The sequence below is a fragment of the Lagopus leucura genome, unplaced genomic scaffold (genome assembly GCF_019238085.1).
Source record: "Lagopus leucura isolate 7727_CA_CO unplaced genomic scaffold, USGS_WTPT01 Super-Scaffold_100064, whole genome shotgun sequence".
In the NCBI taxonomy this organism is placed as follows: Eukaryota; Metazoa; Chordata; class Aves; order Galliformes; family Phasianidae; genus Lagopus; species Lagopus leucura.
In genome coordinates, this window is record NW_024962308.1 from 116354 (window position 1) to 132666 (window position 16313).

The 16313-nt window shown below is 43.7% G+C and overlaps 1 protein-coding gene across 3 annotated transcripts in view; it reads right to left on the reverse strand.

Annotated features, from left to right (window-relative positions):
* The window catches only part of CERS4 (ceramide synthase 4), a 60751-nt gene extending 49973 nt beyond the window's left edge, over positions 1-10778 (reverse strand). Inside the window, exons 1-2 of one of the 3 annotated variants that reach the window (XM_042886869.1) lie at positions 10673-10778; positions 5745-5799 (exon numbers count right to left, since the gene is read on the reverse strand). In XM_042886869.1, coding sequence (XP_042742803.1) covers positions 5745-5764 — 20 coding nt within the window. In that variant the 5' untranslated portion in view covers positions 5765-5799; positions 10673-10778. Of the gene's footprint in view, positions 1-5744; positions 5800-7394; positions 8695-9743; positions 10419-10672 lie in introns of those variants that run through there. The other 2 variants (XM_042886871.1, XM_042886870.1) reach the window with 2 other exon arrangements.
* Between the last annotated feature and the right edge of the window lie 5535 nt (positions 10779-16313).

The following is a 16313-nucleotide window of genomic DNA, read 5'->3' on the forward strand; positions in this document are numbered from 1 at the left end:
GTACAGAGGCATGTATTATCAGCTCTGCGTTCCTTGAAAGCTTATAAATGTAAGATGCAAGGAGGAGGAACGTATAAAATCAGGTCAGCTACTTAGCAATTTCTTCATTATTATTTCTAATGCCTGTCATTTCCTCCAGCCTCTCTGCAGATTGATTGACCTGAGGAAGAAAACCAAGTCATTGGGTTCAGGCGACAGTAAGACCACATAAAGAAATCAAAAGGAAGCTTACTTCAACCTTAAGCGCACATCTCCTTTCTCTCAATTCATCAATACCAAACAGAGCTAGGCAAAGCAAATCTTAGGAAGTCCTTTTCCTTTAAACTGAGTCAGGAGACTGTGAATAACTGCCAAAAAGCCTTCTAAACAGAAATGCTATGTATCCCCAAAGACTGTACAAACAAGCAGAGATTTTGGAGGGAGAAAGGAAGAAAAAAGGAATCACACACTGTGAGAGTCCACACTGAATAAGGCTGAAAACTTTAACCATGAAAAACAATTATTGCAGGAAATTCTCAAAAAAAACCCCAAATCTTCCAAGGAAAGTTCTGGCCTTCTAAGCTGAGGTCCAGCACATGGAGGCTCAGATGCTGGAGAAACAGGAACTACATTTCCATATCTTTCATACGTACCCCTGACATCTTTTCCACTGATTTTTCAACTGATTATCAATATTCCTGTTTCTGGACCTTAAAATGTTTAATTCTAATTATTAAGGTGAAAACCTGTGAAAAATAAGTAGTGGAGAGTAGGTTCAAATTTCCAAGTCTTAGGCCATACTTTAATCACATCTTCAAACTTTTTGATGCAATCATGAATGCTAGGAAATGCTCTTGCTGTATAAACTGAAATTATAATACCATTTCCAAGTGAGGAAGAGAAAGGCAGAATTAAAATACCACGCAACTCTCAATAAAGTCTTTTTCACATAAGCTCACGTAACAGCACAGTGCTTGTCCAACGTGTCACCTGATTTTCAGCCCACTCAAAGCATAAATGTGCCTTATTAGTCACATGGTTCAGGTTTGACGGCCCTTTGTAGTTTCTACTCAGGAATCAGCCTTGGCTAGGCTTTCTGCTCTGTTCCATGAGGTACCACTGAACTCCCAAACCGCTAATCTTAGGTCAAAATGAGAGAATCTGTTGTGATAAATAAGAAAATGGAAAGACAAAGGAACAAAGCTAAAACACCAGAGTGGAACTGGATCATCTTGAATGCCAAAATAGACTAGAAAAGAGCTTATCAATCATTCCACACAAGATGAGTTTGTTTGCATGAGGCTGAAGGAAGCCTCATTACATAACAGCTTGGCACACCTACGGGTGCAGATCATGGCTTTTCACACAATCCCCACTCTCCTCCTTCACGCAGGGAACACACAGGCTTTAATTACTTTCTACCAGCTGGCTCTGAATTTCAGTATCAACAGTTCCATCAGTTTCCCAGGTTATGTGTTCCCACAAACTCCCAGGCAGCTTCAAAGCCCAAGAGAGAAAAAATGAAACATTAATTACCCTAAAATTAAGATTCTTTAAATGATAAGCTTTTAATACATTTTTATTATTATTCTTCTTTAATTTCAAAACACAAAACTTACAATTTTATCTGAGATCAACGCCAACATTCCCAATGATCACTCTGTGACCACTTCTTAATCGGTAATGCAATCTAACACGTGATAATGCTTATTAAAAATATGTATATGTATTTCAGTATCTATCAGTGCACCAACAATTCAAATGCAGAATGTAAAACTCTCAAATTCTTTCAACAGCGATTCTCCCTCTTCATTCTTTTTCTAAAAGAGTACCCAATATCACGAGAACCTGCACCCCTGTGCTTTACCTCCTACATCAAAACACCATCACAGGCCAATTATTTACCACGTTACTTCACGTTGCAGCTGCACCGCGCCGTGCATCCAGCAATTCCAGCTTTCTGAATGTGATGCACGATGGGATCATTTCCACGAGAAATCCCAACAAATGCACACAGAGATTCCTTACACTATTCAGCCTGGGTGGCCTTCTGTCTGTTATTAACAGCTCCTCCATAAGCAACAGCTTCTGCCTCTCTCTATTGAGTAGTCCCTGTACTACACTGCAGACGTGATGGGACTGTGACAGATGACCCAGATGCCACATTTCTTCTATTCTGCATTCGCTCTACAATAAATACATGGATCTGCCTCTAGCCATATCTGCCCTGTAGCCATCAGTTCAGCCCTGCCTGCGCCGGGACAATCACACCTGTACTGGATACAGAGCCTGAATGAGCCAACGGAGCCAAGGCCAGAGTGACAGCCACAGACATTGTGGCCTCACTGCACAAAGCAAACGTCTTCGGCTGCACTGCTGGCTCAGAGCGCTGCTGGCTGAGCTCAGGGTTTATTTTTAAAATACAGATCCTCAGGGTCATTTTCTCCTTTCTTCAGTTCACCACAAATCGATGTCGTTACTGGGGGAAAACAACCTTACAAGAAGAATCCTGTAACAATCACTATTTCAGGAATTCTGAATTTATGGTTTCACTTCAGTGTCATCTCCAAATAGATAAAATCTTCTGGTCTTTTCTTTGAAAATATCAAATGTTCTCTGACATATCTTTCAGATCCCCCAGAATTAGTTGATCATTTACATACACACAAAGGCAGATGGACAGTAAGGAAGGAGTTGCCCCAGAAAGCTCAGGCAGTACCCCCAGTGGGTAAAAACATTACCAAAACACAACCTGAGCAGAGCCTGTTTCCCTCCTTCAAGATTCTTTTGTCTTGTTTTGATGCAGAGCCCTGGTGCTCGTTCTGCTGGAAGGCATATGCCATACTCGTGTCTGTTGCCATCTGCACAACAACCTCATAAACATCTGAAGAGCCTTTTGATTTTTGGAACTGACTTTTAAAGTAAAGAAACTCATAACCAGCTTCAAAAAAACCTAAATCTTTAGACTAATGGGATTACCACAGTTGGTATTCTTAGACCATATATTCTATGTTTTCAAACTAAGTCTACTCTTGCATTAACTAAAACCAAAGCATATTTTTAAAAGGAATGGAGAACATGCATTGGGTCCTCAACACAGTATGCAATTATGATCAAACCATGCTGAGGTGTGCTCTGCAGCAAACACAAATACCTACAGAAATCAGCCTCAACAGAACAAACAGCCTTCAGTATGTTTTCAAGTCTGGGAAGAACAGATTCATTTCTCTTTAGCTTGAAGACCCTACCATGAAATGCCAGTGGAATTAAGTATCAAATTTTGATGCAGATGTCCTAAAGGCTAATTTATGCATACAACAGGGACCCACAATGAAATGAAAGCCTTTACCTCAAAGACAACAGAAGTTGAGGATACGGAACAAGGGCACTGGCATGAGGACCAGGGAGAGTAGCTCTGTCTTCCTCTTCAGAAAGCAGTGATGTGCCGGTGGAGCACACTGGGTTGCACAGCTTAGCCCTTCAATGGCAGCCTTGCAACAGACATCAGCCCAGGTAGGTAACAGCTCCTGGAACTGTCTGGTGCTGCGTAATGAAACAAGACTGCACTCCCTATGCTTTATCTCCTGCTGGGAAAGGATGCAGTGCCCTGGCTCTTGGCAGTGTTTTCTATACACTTGTTCATCAGATGTTCTCCAGATCCAGAGACTGAGCTAGCTGGAACTTTTACAACACAGCCTGCAGTGCACTGCATTGCCATGCAAATAGCAGCATAAATTCTACAACTGTGACATGTTACACTACAGATGTGTATGCAATGCTCAATTAATGCATTAATTCTTTTTACTATTAAGAAATAATTATACAATCTATTTTTAAGTAAGTTCTTGTATCAGATAACAACCTTTGCTTTCCCCTTTGCCCTCAGGTGAACATACATGTGTTCTTGCTACAGCGAAGAAAGTTGGAATGGACATCAGCAGTGCAAGCAGGAGATAAGACACAGACCACAATAAACCATCCTGACACTGGAAATCTCATTACAATTTTGTTCTTATCAACAGGCTCCATTTTCACAACTGAAGCAGAGTCAGCTCAAAACTGCTCTCCCTTGTTTACATTGGATTTTAGTGTGAACCTGTTATGACACAGAAACATTTGGATGCACTCAAAGCGTTCAAATTAAAAAAGAACAAAAAACCTCTATCTAGAATTATGCACTCAGTTTTCAGTATTTCAGAGAACAAACATGCCAGTTAGAGCCCCTAGTACAGAAAATCAAGATGGACTATTTCTTTTAACTTACAAATGTTATTCCTTTGAAATTCTATATTCTCCCCTCTTCTAACTTTGCTTTCACCTGAATAAAGACTGAAGCACGGGCAACTACAGTGAGGGAGGAAGCAGATATTTCCTTTGCAACTCTCTCAATGATTCTTCCAATTCTACAGCTAACTCAAGAGAGGGGAGGAGTGTTGGTCTCTTCTCCCGGGCAGCAAGAGATGGAACAAGAGGAAATGGCCTTGATTTGCACCAGGGGAGCTTTAGGTTGAATATCAGGAAAAAAACTTTTACTGAAGGGGTTGTGAAGCAGCTTTCCAGGGAAGTATACAGGTCACTTCAAAAGCAATGCCTCCTGTTTATTTCCACAGAAAATAAAGCAGCTACAAAGAACACAACCACACAATTGATAAAGCACGTTCTCAGCTACAAAAGCACTATTTTTCAACACAGTCACCACATTGCCTATGCATTTTCACCAGTGATGAACAAGTTTGCATGCTGCACTTATAAAAATTTGCACAAGTGGAGGTGACCCACTGTTTCACAACTGCTATGATGGTGACATTGCTAGGAAAATATTGCCCAAGCAGTCCAACTTCCACTGCGCTCATATCAACTGTTTGGTTTCCATCCACATTCAGCAAGCGTCAACAAATGTCAATGGGTACTATTTTTTCCACATGGAGGAATGCAAGTTCACACCTTTGCTTCATCTGCACTTCCACGTCAGACCCATCCTGTCAGACTGCCCCTCTGCTGCCATCTGTCACACAGCAACAAAACGTAACAGGATATTGGTTGGAAGGTTCAACCTCTACTGCCATCCCACCAACATCTGCCTCTGACGCCGTGGGCCAGCATAATTATAAATATAGGAGGCATTACTTTTGGAGCAGCCTTCATAGTTCAGTCACCATTCCTGGGGGTATTTAAAACACACAGAGATGCAGTGCTTATGAACGTGGCTTAGTGGTAGACCTGGCAGTGCTGGGTTAAGGGATGGACCTGATGACCTTCAAGCTCTTTTCCAACCTATATGGTTCTACGATTTTAATGAGTGGAGAGATCCACCAGCCTTGAAATGAAACTGCTGCTCTTTCCAGAGTGAAAGGACTCCCCTGCTGTCTCTGGTTTTGGTAACATACAGACAGGGTAAACCAATAATGCCAACTCACCTGGGCCCTGACCTCCACCCATCCCTGAGCAGCACACCCACTTCAGTGCCACATCTCTGTCCTCAGCACAGAGGCTCGAGAGGACACATGGGCAGTAAGGCTGGGAAAATCATTTCAGTTAGAATTCTTATTCTTTATGCTTGGGGTAATTTCACCTCGTACCAGTTCATCTGTGCTCTTCACTACCTAGCTTCAAAATCATTTGTTTTGATGAAGCAAGAGGTAGGGAAGACAAGCACAAGTGGCCTGGCAGGGTAGAAGAGTTCATTTCTCTCTACAGGAATGCAGCTCAAGCTGCTGCAGAAAACACCTCCCCTGAACTCCAAACCTTCAACTGTTACACCATACCTGGAAATTTCCAGATTCATGTCATCAAGTCCTTATTGACCTCTGGAAGAGGAATCTGCAACACAAAAAAGAAAAAGAAATCATAAGTATTTTACATACATGGCCCACAGTAAATTCAACTAACTTGCATGGACCTTCAGCTTCTCAACACACAAAATGCTCTGTGTTTCTCCTGGATTTCTAATAGAAGTGTGTGGGAAGTCAATCTTTGATCTGAAAGAAACATATACAGTACATGATAGCATCAAAGATGCATTTTAGAGAGAAGATGAAGAACCTGTCTGTATAACCAAGATGTTATAATTGCAACATAATCAAAAGAGTAAGGCAAAAGCAAACAAGGATCGCAAAAGAGAATAAGTAGAAGAGCTTACCCTTGGGTTGAGCTCACTAGAAGATACCAAAAGAGGAGGATCTCCAGAAGAGATCCTTCCCCTGTGGTAGCCAGCTCTTAAATAGGTCCAGGAGGGACCTATTTAAGGTTCTCCACCTTAAGTGGAGCCCCTTATTTAAGGGGCTCCACCCCTTCCGGCAGCACAGGTGAATTGCCTTCACCTGTGCTCCTCTGGCTGACTCAAGGCTCACCTCAGGTGATTAATCAGAGGTTCAGGCCGTGACTCAGCAGTTCCCATACACCTGTCTAAATTCAAGAGCCAGAAAGTAGATTTATTTCAAAAAGCTTTGCATGGATATTGCAAGATATTGCAAGAAATCTGAGTGCTTTAGAAACTGGAGTTATAATGTAGAATAAACATTTAGAAAACACTGCCAGTTTTCTTGTCTTCAGATACTATTTTGTTTTTATAAGAACTTCTCACCATCAAATATACAAAAAAGGTGTAGTCTTTATATGCAGAAGCTTCTCTGAAATCAGTTCTTCCAAAGCTTTGTAAATTATTAGAAACAAAAAAAGAAAACAGTACAACAGAATTAGTAAGAAAAACAATACACTTGTCAAAGGAATTAAGAATGCATCTTCATCTTCGAACTGCTGCCTTGAGGCAAATCTCAACGTGACATCTACATCCAGGAGAACAGCTCTTAACCAGAGCTGGAATTATCCTCATGACATGGATGCTGTTTATTACTTTTTGCTCATTCTAGAAAGTGATTTTTAGGTGAATATCCAGGTAAAACTTGTTTGAAGACTGACATACTAACATTCACTAAGGTCTTCAAGTTTCTACACACTCAGGCTTCTGCTCTAGCACTGCTGACTGTCTTCACTTCTACTTGCAAAGTAGTACTACTAAAAACTTGGGGCCTGAGGATTCAGAAACTTTTCAGAAACCTTTAGACAACGATCAGACTTGCATCAGCTATTTTTCCAACAAAACACCCTTTGATCTCTCTTGAAGGCATCTGTTAATGTGCTGTTACCAACACCAAAGGAGCTGTAGAAAAAAAAAGTAGTTCCCCACCTGTACGACAATGAGAGCTGTCAAAATATCCTGCTACAGATCACAGTTTATTTTCAGGTCTTCCTTTACATATTACAAGTGCTCTCAAATCCATGATACTGTAGATCAACATGTGAACCACTAATGACTGACAGGTGAAGCCCCAGTGACTGGAAAAGGAAAAAAATCACTCCTATTTTAAAAGGGTTACAAGGGAAGACCTCAGGAATTACAAAACAGTCAGCCTCACCTCTGTGCCTGAGAAAATCATGGAACAGATCCTCCTGGAAGCTGTATTAAGGCAAGTGGAAAACAAGGGAGGTGATTTGAGACAGCCAGCACAGCTTCACCAAGGGTAAATCACGTCTGACCAATCTGGTGGCCTTCTACGATGGAGTGAATGCATCACTGGACAAGAGAAGAGTGACAAATGTCATCTACTTGAAGTTCTGTAAGGCCTTTAACGTGGCCCCACACAACATCCTTGTCTCTGAATAGAGAGAGGTGGATTTGAAGGGTGGACTGTTCAGTGGATAAGGAATTGGCTGGATAGCTGCAGCCAAGGAGTTGCGGTCAATGGCTTGATAGCTGGGTGGAGATCAGAGATAAGTGATGTCCCATAGAGGCCCCAGTAGTTTAATATCTTCATTAACAACACAGAAGTGGGAGCGAGCACACCCTCAGCAATTCTGAGGATGACACCAACCTGAACGGTGCAGCCAAAATACCATCCAGGAGAAATGCCACCCAGAGGGAACTTGACAGGCTTAAGAAGTGGGTTCACGTGAACCTCATAAAGATCAATGATGCCAAGTGCAATGATGCCACCTGGGTTGGGGCAATCTCAAACATCAGCACAGACTTGGGGATGGATGGAGAGAAGCCCTGTGGAGCAGGACTTCAGGATCCCGGTGGATGAAAAGCTGGATGCGAGGCAGCAGTGTGTTCTTGCGGCCCAGAATGCCAACAGCATCTTTTTACAATGGCATGTAGTGACAGGAGAAGAGGCAATGGTTTCAAGCCGAAAGGGTAAATTTAGATTAGATACAAGGAATAAATTGTTCATAATGAGGGTGGTGAGGCACTGGAACAGGTTGTCCGAAGAAGCTGTGGAATAACATTTTGTAAGTGCTCAGTGCCAGGTTGGACATGGCCCTGCTCCAGCAAAAGATGCCATGGCAGGGTGGTTGGACTTGACGATGTCTAAAAGCCTCCTCCAACTCAAACCACTTATGAGTTCATAAACACAAAAACAACTCAAGTTATAATAACAGGGATATCTATCTCAAAGGACAGAAAACTATCAGAAGTTCCTTTCTGACATCTTTTTCTCTCTTGGCCCCATTAGGGCATACGAATATAATAAAAAAATCCAAATCAGTTGTCATTCAGAAGAACTCTTGATTGCAGGAATGACTGACAAATTAAGTCCCATGTTTACTGGACAGCACCAGGTCTATAAAAGTCTGGTTACTTTTGTGATATTGGCTCTTCAGAGCTTGCTCCTTCTTTTGGCCAAACATTACTTAAGTTCTGGATTCAAAAGGTTGTCAGAACACTACAGAATAAAAATGATTAAATTATTTTTAATGATTAAAAATGATAAAAATTATTCTGGTTAGAACCAGAATAAAAATGCCTTCAATCAAGTTGGTCACCACATGAGGAGAAAAAGAATTTCCTCAAGTTGAGGAGAAGGGAGCTTTAAAAAGATGCTTTCCTCAGCTCTATTTCTGCAAGAAAAGTGAGTATTAAACTGAAATGTTAAGTCTCCGATGATGATATCAAGGATGATATCACAAGGACACAGCCACTGAGCTTCTGATTTCAGACATGTTATGAAGCATCCCCATGTAAACTTGGGAAGAAAGAGTGAATAGCTTAGATATCCCTAAGCACCACCATTCATCTTTGTTTCTACATGGGTTAGAGTCTCCATAGACACTCTCTAAAAAGTAACAGAAAGGGCACCCACCCGGAAGAAACATTTTTATTTTGCTTAGAGCTAAAATATAGCAATAGTTTCTGCCAGTGATCATGCAGTTTGTAGCAGGAACCCAATCCTTGACTTAAGTAAATAGAAAAGCGGAGTCCCTTTGAATTACCAGACTGACAGACTGCAAAAATAAGCCTAGTTTCTGTGGGCTCAGGAGGATTATAATGCAATAATAACCATTTTTCACTGTATATATTGCTCTCCTTTCCTGCCTGGAAACAACAATCAAACAGAGAAATCCCTCTCTTCTACCTCCTCAATTCTAACACATGAAGGGAATGAGATTAATAAAATTAACATTTCATACGAATTTCACAAGTTTGTAACAGTTTATAATCCAGAACAGGCATTCCTCAACAAGTTGTCTTAACTCCAGACGGTGAGAAATTCTGGCTTAATATCAGGTGCACGGTTCAATTTTGCCAGCTTCTTTACTGGCATGAGCACCTGACCGCCTGTTCTGTCTGTAATCTTCCAGCACACAGCCTTGGGTTAACAATATAAAAACTTTTTTTTTTTTTTGTTTTGTTTTGTTTTTGTTTTTAGCAGAAATGGAGAAAAGGCTCCTCTGTGATGGCAAGGCTCTGTATCTCTCCTGAATACCTCGATAAACCTGAGCTTGCAGACAGATGAGTCATCAGCACATTTTCGCATCTTGCAGTTGTCCCTGGTCAGTCAGAGGCAGCCCGGCTCCTCCGGAGGGCCAAAGTCCCACATTTGTCCCCTCCAACAGATCTTCAATTTGACTTTTGCACAACTTACAAACACAACTTCACCATCAACTTGCAAAACAAGAACGGCTTGCCTTCAGCTGCAGATCAGTGGCGTAAGCAAACTCAGCAAACATTTTCAAACCTCGCTAGCTAAAATTCAGAAACCTAAACTCATATTATTCATCAATGCCCAATCTGGAAACATTCACCTCACGCTCTGACACCTAATTTTTCTCTCATTCAACCGCCAGTGCCTCTAAAATCCACTGCTTCAAATAATTCCAGAAGTGGAAACTGCAATATAGCGCCTCCTCTTTTTCGGGAGCAGCTGTCATTGCTCGCAAGAAAAGAAAATGCTTCTTTAATTTCACCGCTCTTCCACGCGAAGCGCTCGCCCAGACGCCCATCCGAAGGGCTTTTGCGACCTTCCTCACCGCGAACAGCTCGACGCCACCCCTCCCCTCTGTTCTGATCTCATTCTGCCTCGCTGCGCTCCGACAGCGAGCAAAGAACTCTCCCCGTGCAGAAGAGCGGTGTGGCGGATCGCCCTTTTCCTCCCGACCGCCAGCCAGGCCGACCGGCCCCGCTCCACGGCGCGGCAGCAGGTGGGACGCGGATCCGCCCGGCAGCTGCGCAGCACGACCCGGCGGTGCCCCGCGCCGCTCCCGCAGCCCCTCCGCGGTCACCGCCTCCCCTCCCCGCAGCCTCCGCCCTCCGCTCCCCGACCTCGATGACTCCGCGCAGCCCCCGGCCCGCCGCCTCCCCGCGCAGCCCCGCTCCGTCCCCGCCAGCGCTCGCTCCCTCTCCCCGCTCCCTCACCTCCGCCTCCCCCGGGCCGCTGCCTCGCTCTCCTCTCCCCCCGGGGCTGCGCTGACCCGGTCTCTCCGGAGACCCGCTCGGCGTCCGGGCCGTGCGTGCCCCGGGCGTGAGGAGGAGGCGGCGTCCGCGGGGCGGGGCCCGGAGGACCGTGCGGCTGAGGAAGGGTCGCCCGCAGACTGTAGGGCTTTAGTGGCTGCTGGGGATGGGGGAGGCGTCGCTATGGCCTTCTGGTGCCCAAAAGGAGCACAGAAACAGGAGGGAGAGCTACTTTTTATGCTGATAGTGATAGGACAAGGGGGAATGGGTTCTGAACAAAAGGAGGGGAGATTTAGGTCAGGTGTGAGGAAGGAAGAAATTCTTTACTCTGAGGGCAGCAAGGCCCCGGCACTGCCCGCAGCTGACCCAGGTCGTGGATGGGCCCTGGACAGGCTGAGCTGGGGGCACCCAGCCCATGGCACAGGTGGGGCTAGGGGGGATGTGAGGTCCCTTCCAACCAAAACCATTCAGTGATTCTATGAAGAGGGTTTGAGGGCACCAACAAGTGAGGACAGACTGCTTCTGGTGACCCTGCAGTCTGAGCTTTACCAGGAGTGATGTGCTAAGGAGGCTGAGGGCTCTAATAGGAAGGCTCATGTGTTACAATAATTAATGGAGAATGTGGTCTTTTTGCCTTACCCAGACTGCGTTGGTATTTCCAGGACAAATCATACAGATATCAGAGAACCATTAAGGTTGCAAAAGATCACCAAGGTCATCTAGTCCAACTATCATCATCATGCTCACTAAAGCCTAATTGGCCCTAGGTGCCTTTTCTTGAACATCTTTGTGGTTGTGATTCCATCACCTCCCTGGGCAGCCTGTTCCCAATGCCTGACCCTTCTTTCCAATAATTTTTTCGTAATAAGAGAAGCGGGAGTCAGCTGGAAGGGACAACTGTGCTAGGACATGTATAGAATGGTGTATGTGCCATGGCAGCCCTAATAACAGAATGGCATACCCCAGGAACAAAGACACCAGACACCTTATATTCTCTGTCACTGTATGACAGTGTTTGCATGGTGCCATTTATCTCTGGCAAACTGAAAATGTAAGGCTAATGAATTAGACTGCTAGTTAATACGGAGTTTTCATGAGTTTGAATGAAAAAATGTAGGTGCAGTTGGAATCTTCATCCTGAGACTCTTGCTTCCCAATCTTGCCAACAGTGAGGGTGGTTAGTTGAACCCAGTATTTTCTTCACAAATGCAGAAAAAAAGGAGGAGTGAAGGAGGAGCGAACTGCAGCTGCCCTTGATGTGGAGAACCAATGATTTGGGTACTACATGTTATTTCAGCTTCTTGATGGGACAAGTCAAAACAAAGAGGAAACGCTGAGACAGTGGACTACAACTTTGGAATCACTGCAATACAGCTGTGTAGATTTTAAGGCCAGAAAAAAAGAAAAAAGAAAAAAAAAAAAGGTAAGGGTCATCTATTCTGTCTTCCTGCATTACATAGGCCAAAAAAAATTCCACCCCATCATTCTTGCTTTCAAGTCTAGGGAATACAGATCATGTGTACTGTTGTTTGCCAGTGTGCTGTAATGCATTCTAGCAGCACTTAAGACTGTTCCCTCATCTTACTAAAACGCTTTCCATCAACTCGTTATTTCCAGGCTTTTCTGAAGCTGTAGCCAGGATGGATATGACAAGCGTTGTTATAAATACCTGTCTTGATAGCAGTGTTAACAATTTGAAAACAAATATAGTCACTTCTTACAGTTTTCTCTCTTACATATTGTATTTCACATGCTCAGTTCCAGTGAAGCAAGATAGAATCATGCTTGTAACAGACTGATGGCTTGAAAATAGTTTGCTGTAGTAACTGGGTTGCCATTAATGCTTTAGCATCTGGGCGAACAAACTGGTGAATATTTACACAAAGAGTTCCAGCCCTAAAGTTATAATAAATTTAGGAATCTTTGGCTCTATCATACTCCCTTGGCAGAACCCCAATGCTCCTACGTGCATTAATATTCCTGTAGCTGATTGTCTAAAACCAGTTTAATACAGTGCTCAGCCTGCAGTGTCTGTATTTATAAATCCAGCTTCTCTGAATCTGATTCAAAGCTCACTGACATCAGTGAAAAACTCCCAGTGACTTTGAACGGATATGAACTGGGCCTTCCATGAGTATAAATCTGCTCATTTCAGTGCGTGCAGAGGGTGAAACAAAAGCATCTAAGACTGCTGGAGCAAAGGAAGGGGCTTTGCTCAGTCTGTTCCTCCCCTACAGCCACCCGTCCCCCCCCCCCCCCCCAGATAGTGCTGACTTCCTCAGTTTGGAGGTGTAATATGAGTCATACTATCAGGAGCAGCAGTTTCTGCGTAATCACAGCAATGACCAGCATAGAAGCAGCAAAGCACATCGCAAACCTGAACATTTCCATGCAGCAAAGCAGTTCAGGACACAAAACCTCGTTGAGTAGCCTTGACCAGGAGCACAGAGACATGACCCGTGCTTGCCTTGTTGTTTATATAAATCACAGTGACTTTGAACTGTGGCTAGGAGTGCCTCTCATTCTGATGGAAGAGAGTGGTTCCTTAAAGCATTAAAAGGTGTCAGTTGTTTTAGGGGGATGTATGTTGATACATCCAAAGGGGTCTAATGCAAGGAAGCATACACCATCCCTAAATATCAGATGTCTTTGAGTTGTTTCATGAAACAATTAGGGTTTGAGGTACTTAAAAATAGCTCTAGAACATAGGCTGCTGAACTCACTTCAGGTTATTATTTATATTACTCTATATCTGTGAGCTAAAAACAACAACTCGTGTTGTTAGAAAGTAGTCACCCACCAGCTGCTCAGTAAGGACAATACTGTGTTCAGATGTCCCAAAAGTCCTCTAGTTACAGCCCATGAAAGAGTCATCCTCTGAAATGCTTTTCAGCACGTTCTCCTAAGGCTCTGACAGGCTGAAGGTCACTTTGCCTGCAATCTCTGGTTATGATGTGCAGGAAGACCCGAATGTGTCTGCGTCAGAGTGCACAGCACCCTCATGTGGAAAGCCAAAGCACATGCACACCCATCTCTTGGTATGACCAAACTCCATTTATACGCATATGAATGGATTATGGCATGGAAAATAGCGTGGCAATAAATAAAGTAACTGTTGCAAATTACATGCTGCCAAAACGGTATACTACAGAGTGGAGCACTGGGCATTACTGCGGGGGAAATAACTGAAAGGCACAATTAGGTTTTGATGGTTTGTGACTGGTGGCATAGGAGGTTATGTGGGCTGGGTTCCTCCCTTTTTCCAGCAGATTTATGTAGGAGAAAGTAATAAAATAATACAGATCAAGGAACAGAGAATGGCCAACAGCAAACAAGGGAGGCTGAAAGAGATAAGACAGCAGTTCCAAGCAAGGAGGAAATTGGCTGTGGGCTTCATTTGGGACAATAAAGTTTGTGTTTGTTCTCAGGATTTGTAAATGCATTTATCTATCTTCCATACAAAGTGCAGATGTGCTCTTTGTAGCAGTGACTGAGGCACCAAAGGAAAGCACCTTCCTTTCTGAACCATGCACTTGCTCACTGTTGCCCATCACCTCACCTCCATGTGTAGGGGCTGGATTCTGGGATGCATGACAAGAAACCTTGATGAGAAAAATCCTAGAAATCCTCCCTGCACTGGTTTTCAGGGGATTTAGAAACAGGAATATCTGCTTGTGTAGGTGAAAGAAAGGTGCAGAAGATCTGCTGGTACAGAGGCACCTGTGGAAACCCACAGCAGCATAGCTCCAGATGCATGAGGACTTGCTAGTGTTAACTGTGCTGTGAGAGTTTGGAGTGGCCGCAGAGCAATGCTCTCCAATACCAGTGTTCTGGCAGCTGATCATGCATTTATCTTTCCAATCATAAAGCTTCACTTTTGCCAAAACTCAAACACAGAATGGATCGTGTGCTTTTTGTTAGTGACTCTGTGATGAGCCAAATGCCAGCCTTTTCTTGCTGTTAAAATGCCTCTCTCACTTTGATTTCATATGCACAAATGCAGACAGGGCTGTGCTTCCTCACCTCATAAAGTAACAAGTTACGTAAACAGGGTCCACTTCCACTTTTTAGTGACTCCCAAATGCTCTAATAGAAGTGCCATAATCTTCTGCAATGATCCCAAACATTGCAGCTCGCAGTGATGTTACACTGTTTTGGAACAAAACTGAATTCTTTTGCCCTTGATTACTTTTCAGTCTGTTTACCTCTGCACATTCCAGTGACCTTTTCAGACCTCAGAGGGAGGTTGTTTCAGCAGTTCAAGTGTTGATAATGTTTGCAGTGCTGTGGTAGTCAGGGAGAGTGGCAGTGAGAGGTGACCCGAGGTGTGAAATGCTGCTTGCACACTGGGGGACTTCTTGGGAAGTTTCTCTTGTTCCCCGCAGTGGATATGGAGGCAGTTGTTCCTCTCAACCCCATTTTAAGGAAGACCAGGGCTGGGTGATAAAGTCCTGACTCTGTCCTGTTTCAGAAGAGCACAGAAATTCCTTCCTCGGGTGCTTTGAGAAGTCCACGAACCTGCTGCTCCCACAGCCTGCTCTGCCTGCAGGTAGGTCATGTGTCAGGAGGGAGGATGGAAGATTTCAGATCATTTTGTGTCACTCTGAAAGTAAAACCATGACTGAGAGAACAGACCTTTATGAAGGAATCACAGGGTTGCTGCATCTGGGAAGGACTGAGGTCTGAATCACGGCTGAGAGTTATCCCATCTCAGACACTCCACGTCGGGTTCTTCAGTGGTCGAAGTTGCATTGCAGCACAACTACCTGCACACTAACTGCTACCCAAAGAGGCTGTCCTGATCCTTCCAGCCATTCGCATTCCCTCAGGCACTGTTCTGCCATTCTCTCTACTTTCTGATGGGCCAGTTTGAGCAGCTAAACAACCAGAAAACTGTCATTAATCTTATTTATTTATTAATTTTAACTAATGCAGCAGAAGAAAGACCTTTTCACAGGGTTAGTTCTTGTTTAGCTTCTTGAACTGGCTCAGATGGACACATGTATGAGTGCACGTACAGTCCCGTGCAGTTCAACAGCAAATGAAACTGACCTGTTTCAGTGTGTTATAAACCTGCACCAAACTTCATGGTCTTCATATTTTCCTTGCACCAACACTGGCATTGATACAGAGGCATGCTAAGCCAGCTCAAGGACATGAGGTCACTGAAAATTAAAAAAAAAAAAGATTTTCTACTCACACAGTCTTAATTTAACAAAGAAATCCAAGCCCTGATGGTGTTCCAGTGTACGTACCTGATTTTTGCCACCTATCAGCTGCAGCAAGTAGGGGTAGAAGGGAAACTGTAATCAAAAGGACCAGCAGAGAAATCTGACAGGTGTCCACATTAACTGCCATGCAGAATGAAGCAGCAGTGAGCTGGAAACAACTCTGATGCCAAGATGGTGCAAACAAGATCTATCACCTATCTGCACCTCATTCCTTTAGCTGCATTTATTGTCAGCCACTTTAAAAAACAAACCAAAAAAACATATGCTTGTGGCAATTTGGATATAAAGCAAGCATTTCTGTCCTGTTGCATTCTTTATGGTCACTGTAGTATGCCTGGTACAAACATTTCATTGAGCAGCTCCAGGAATATTGG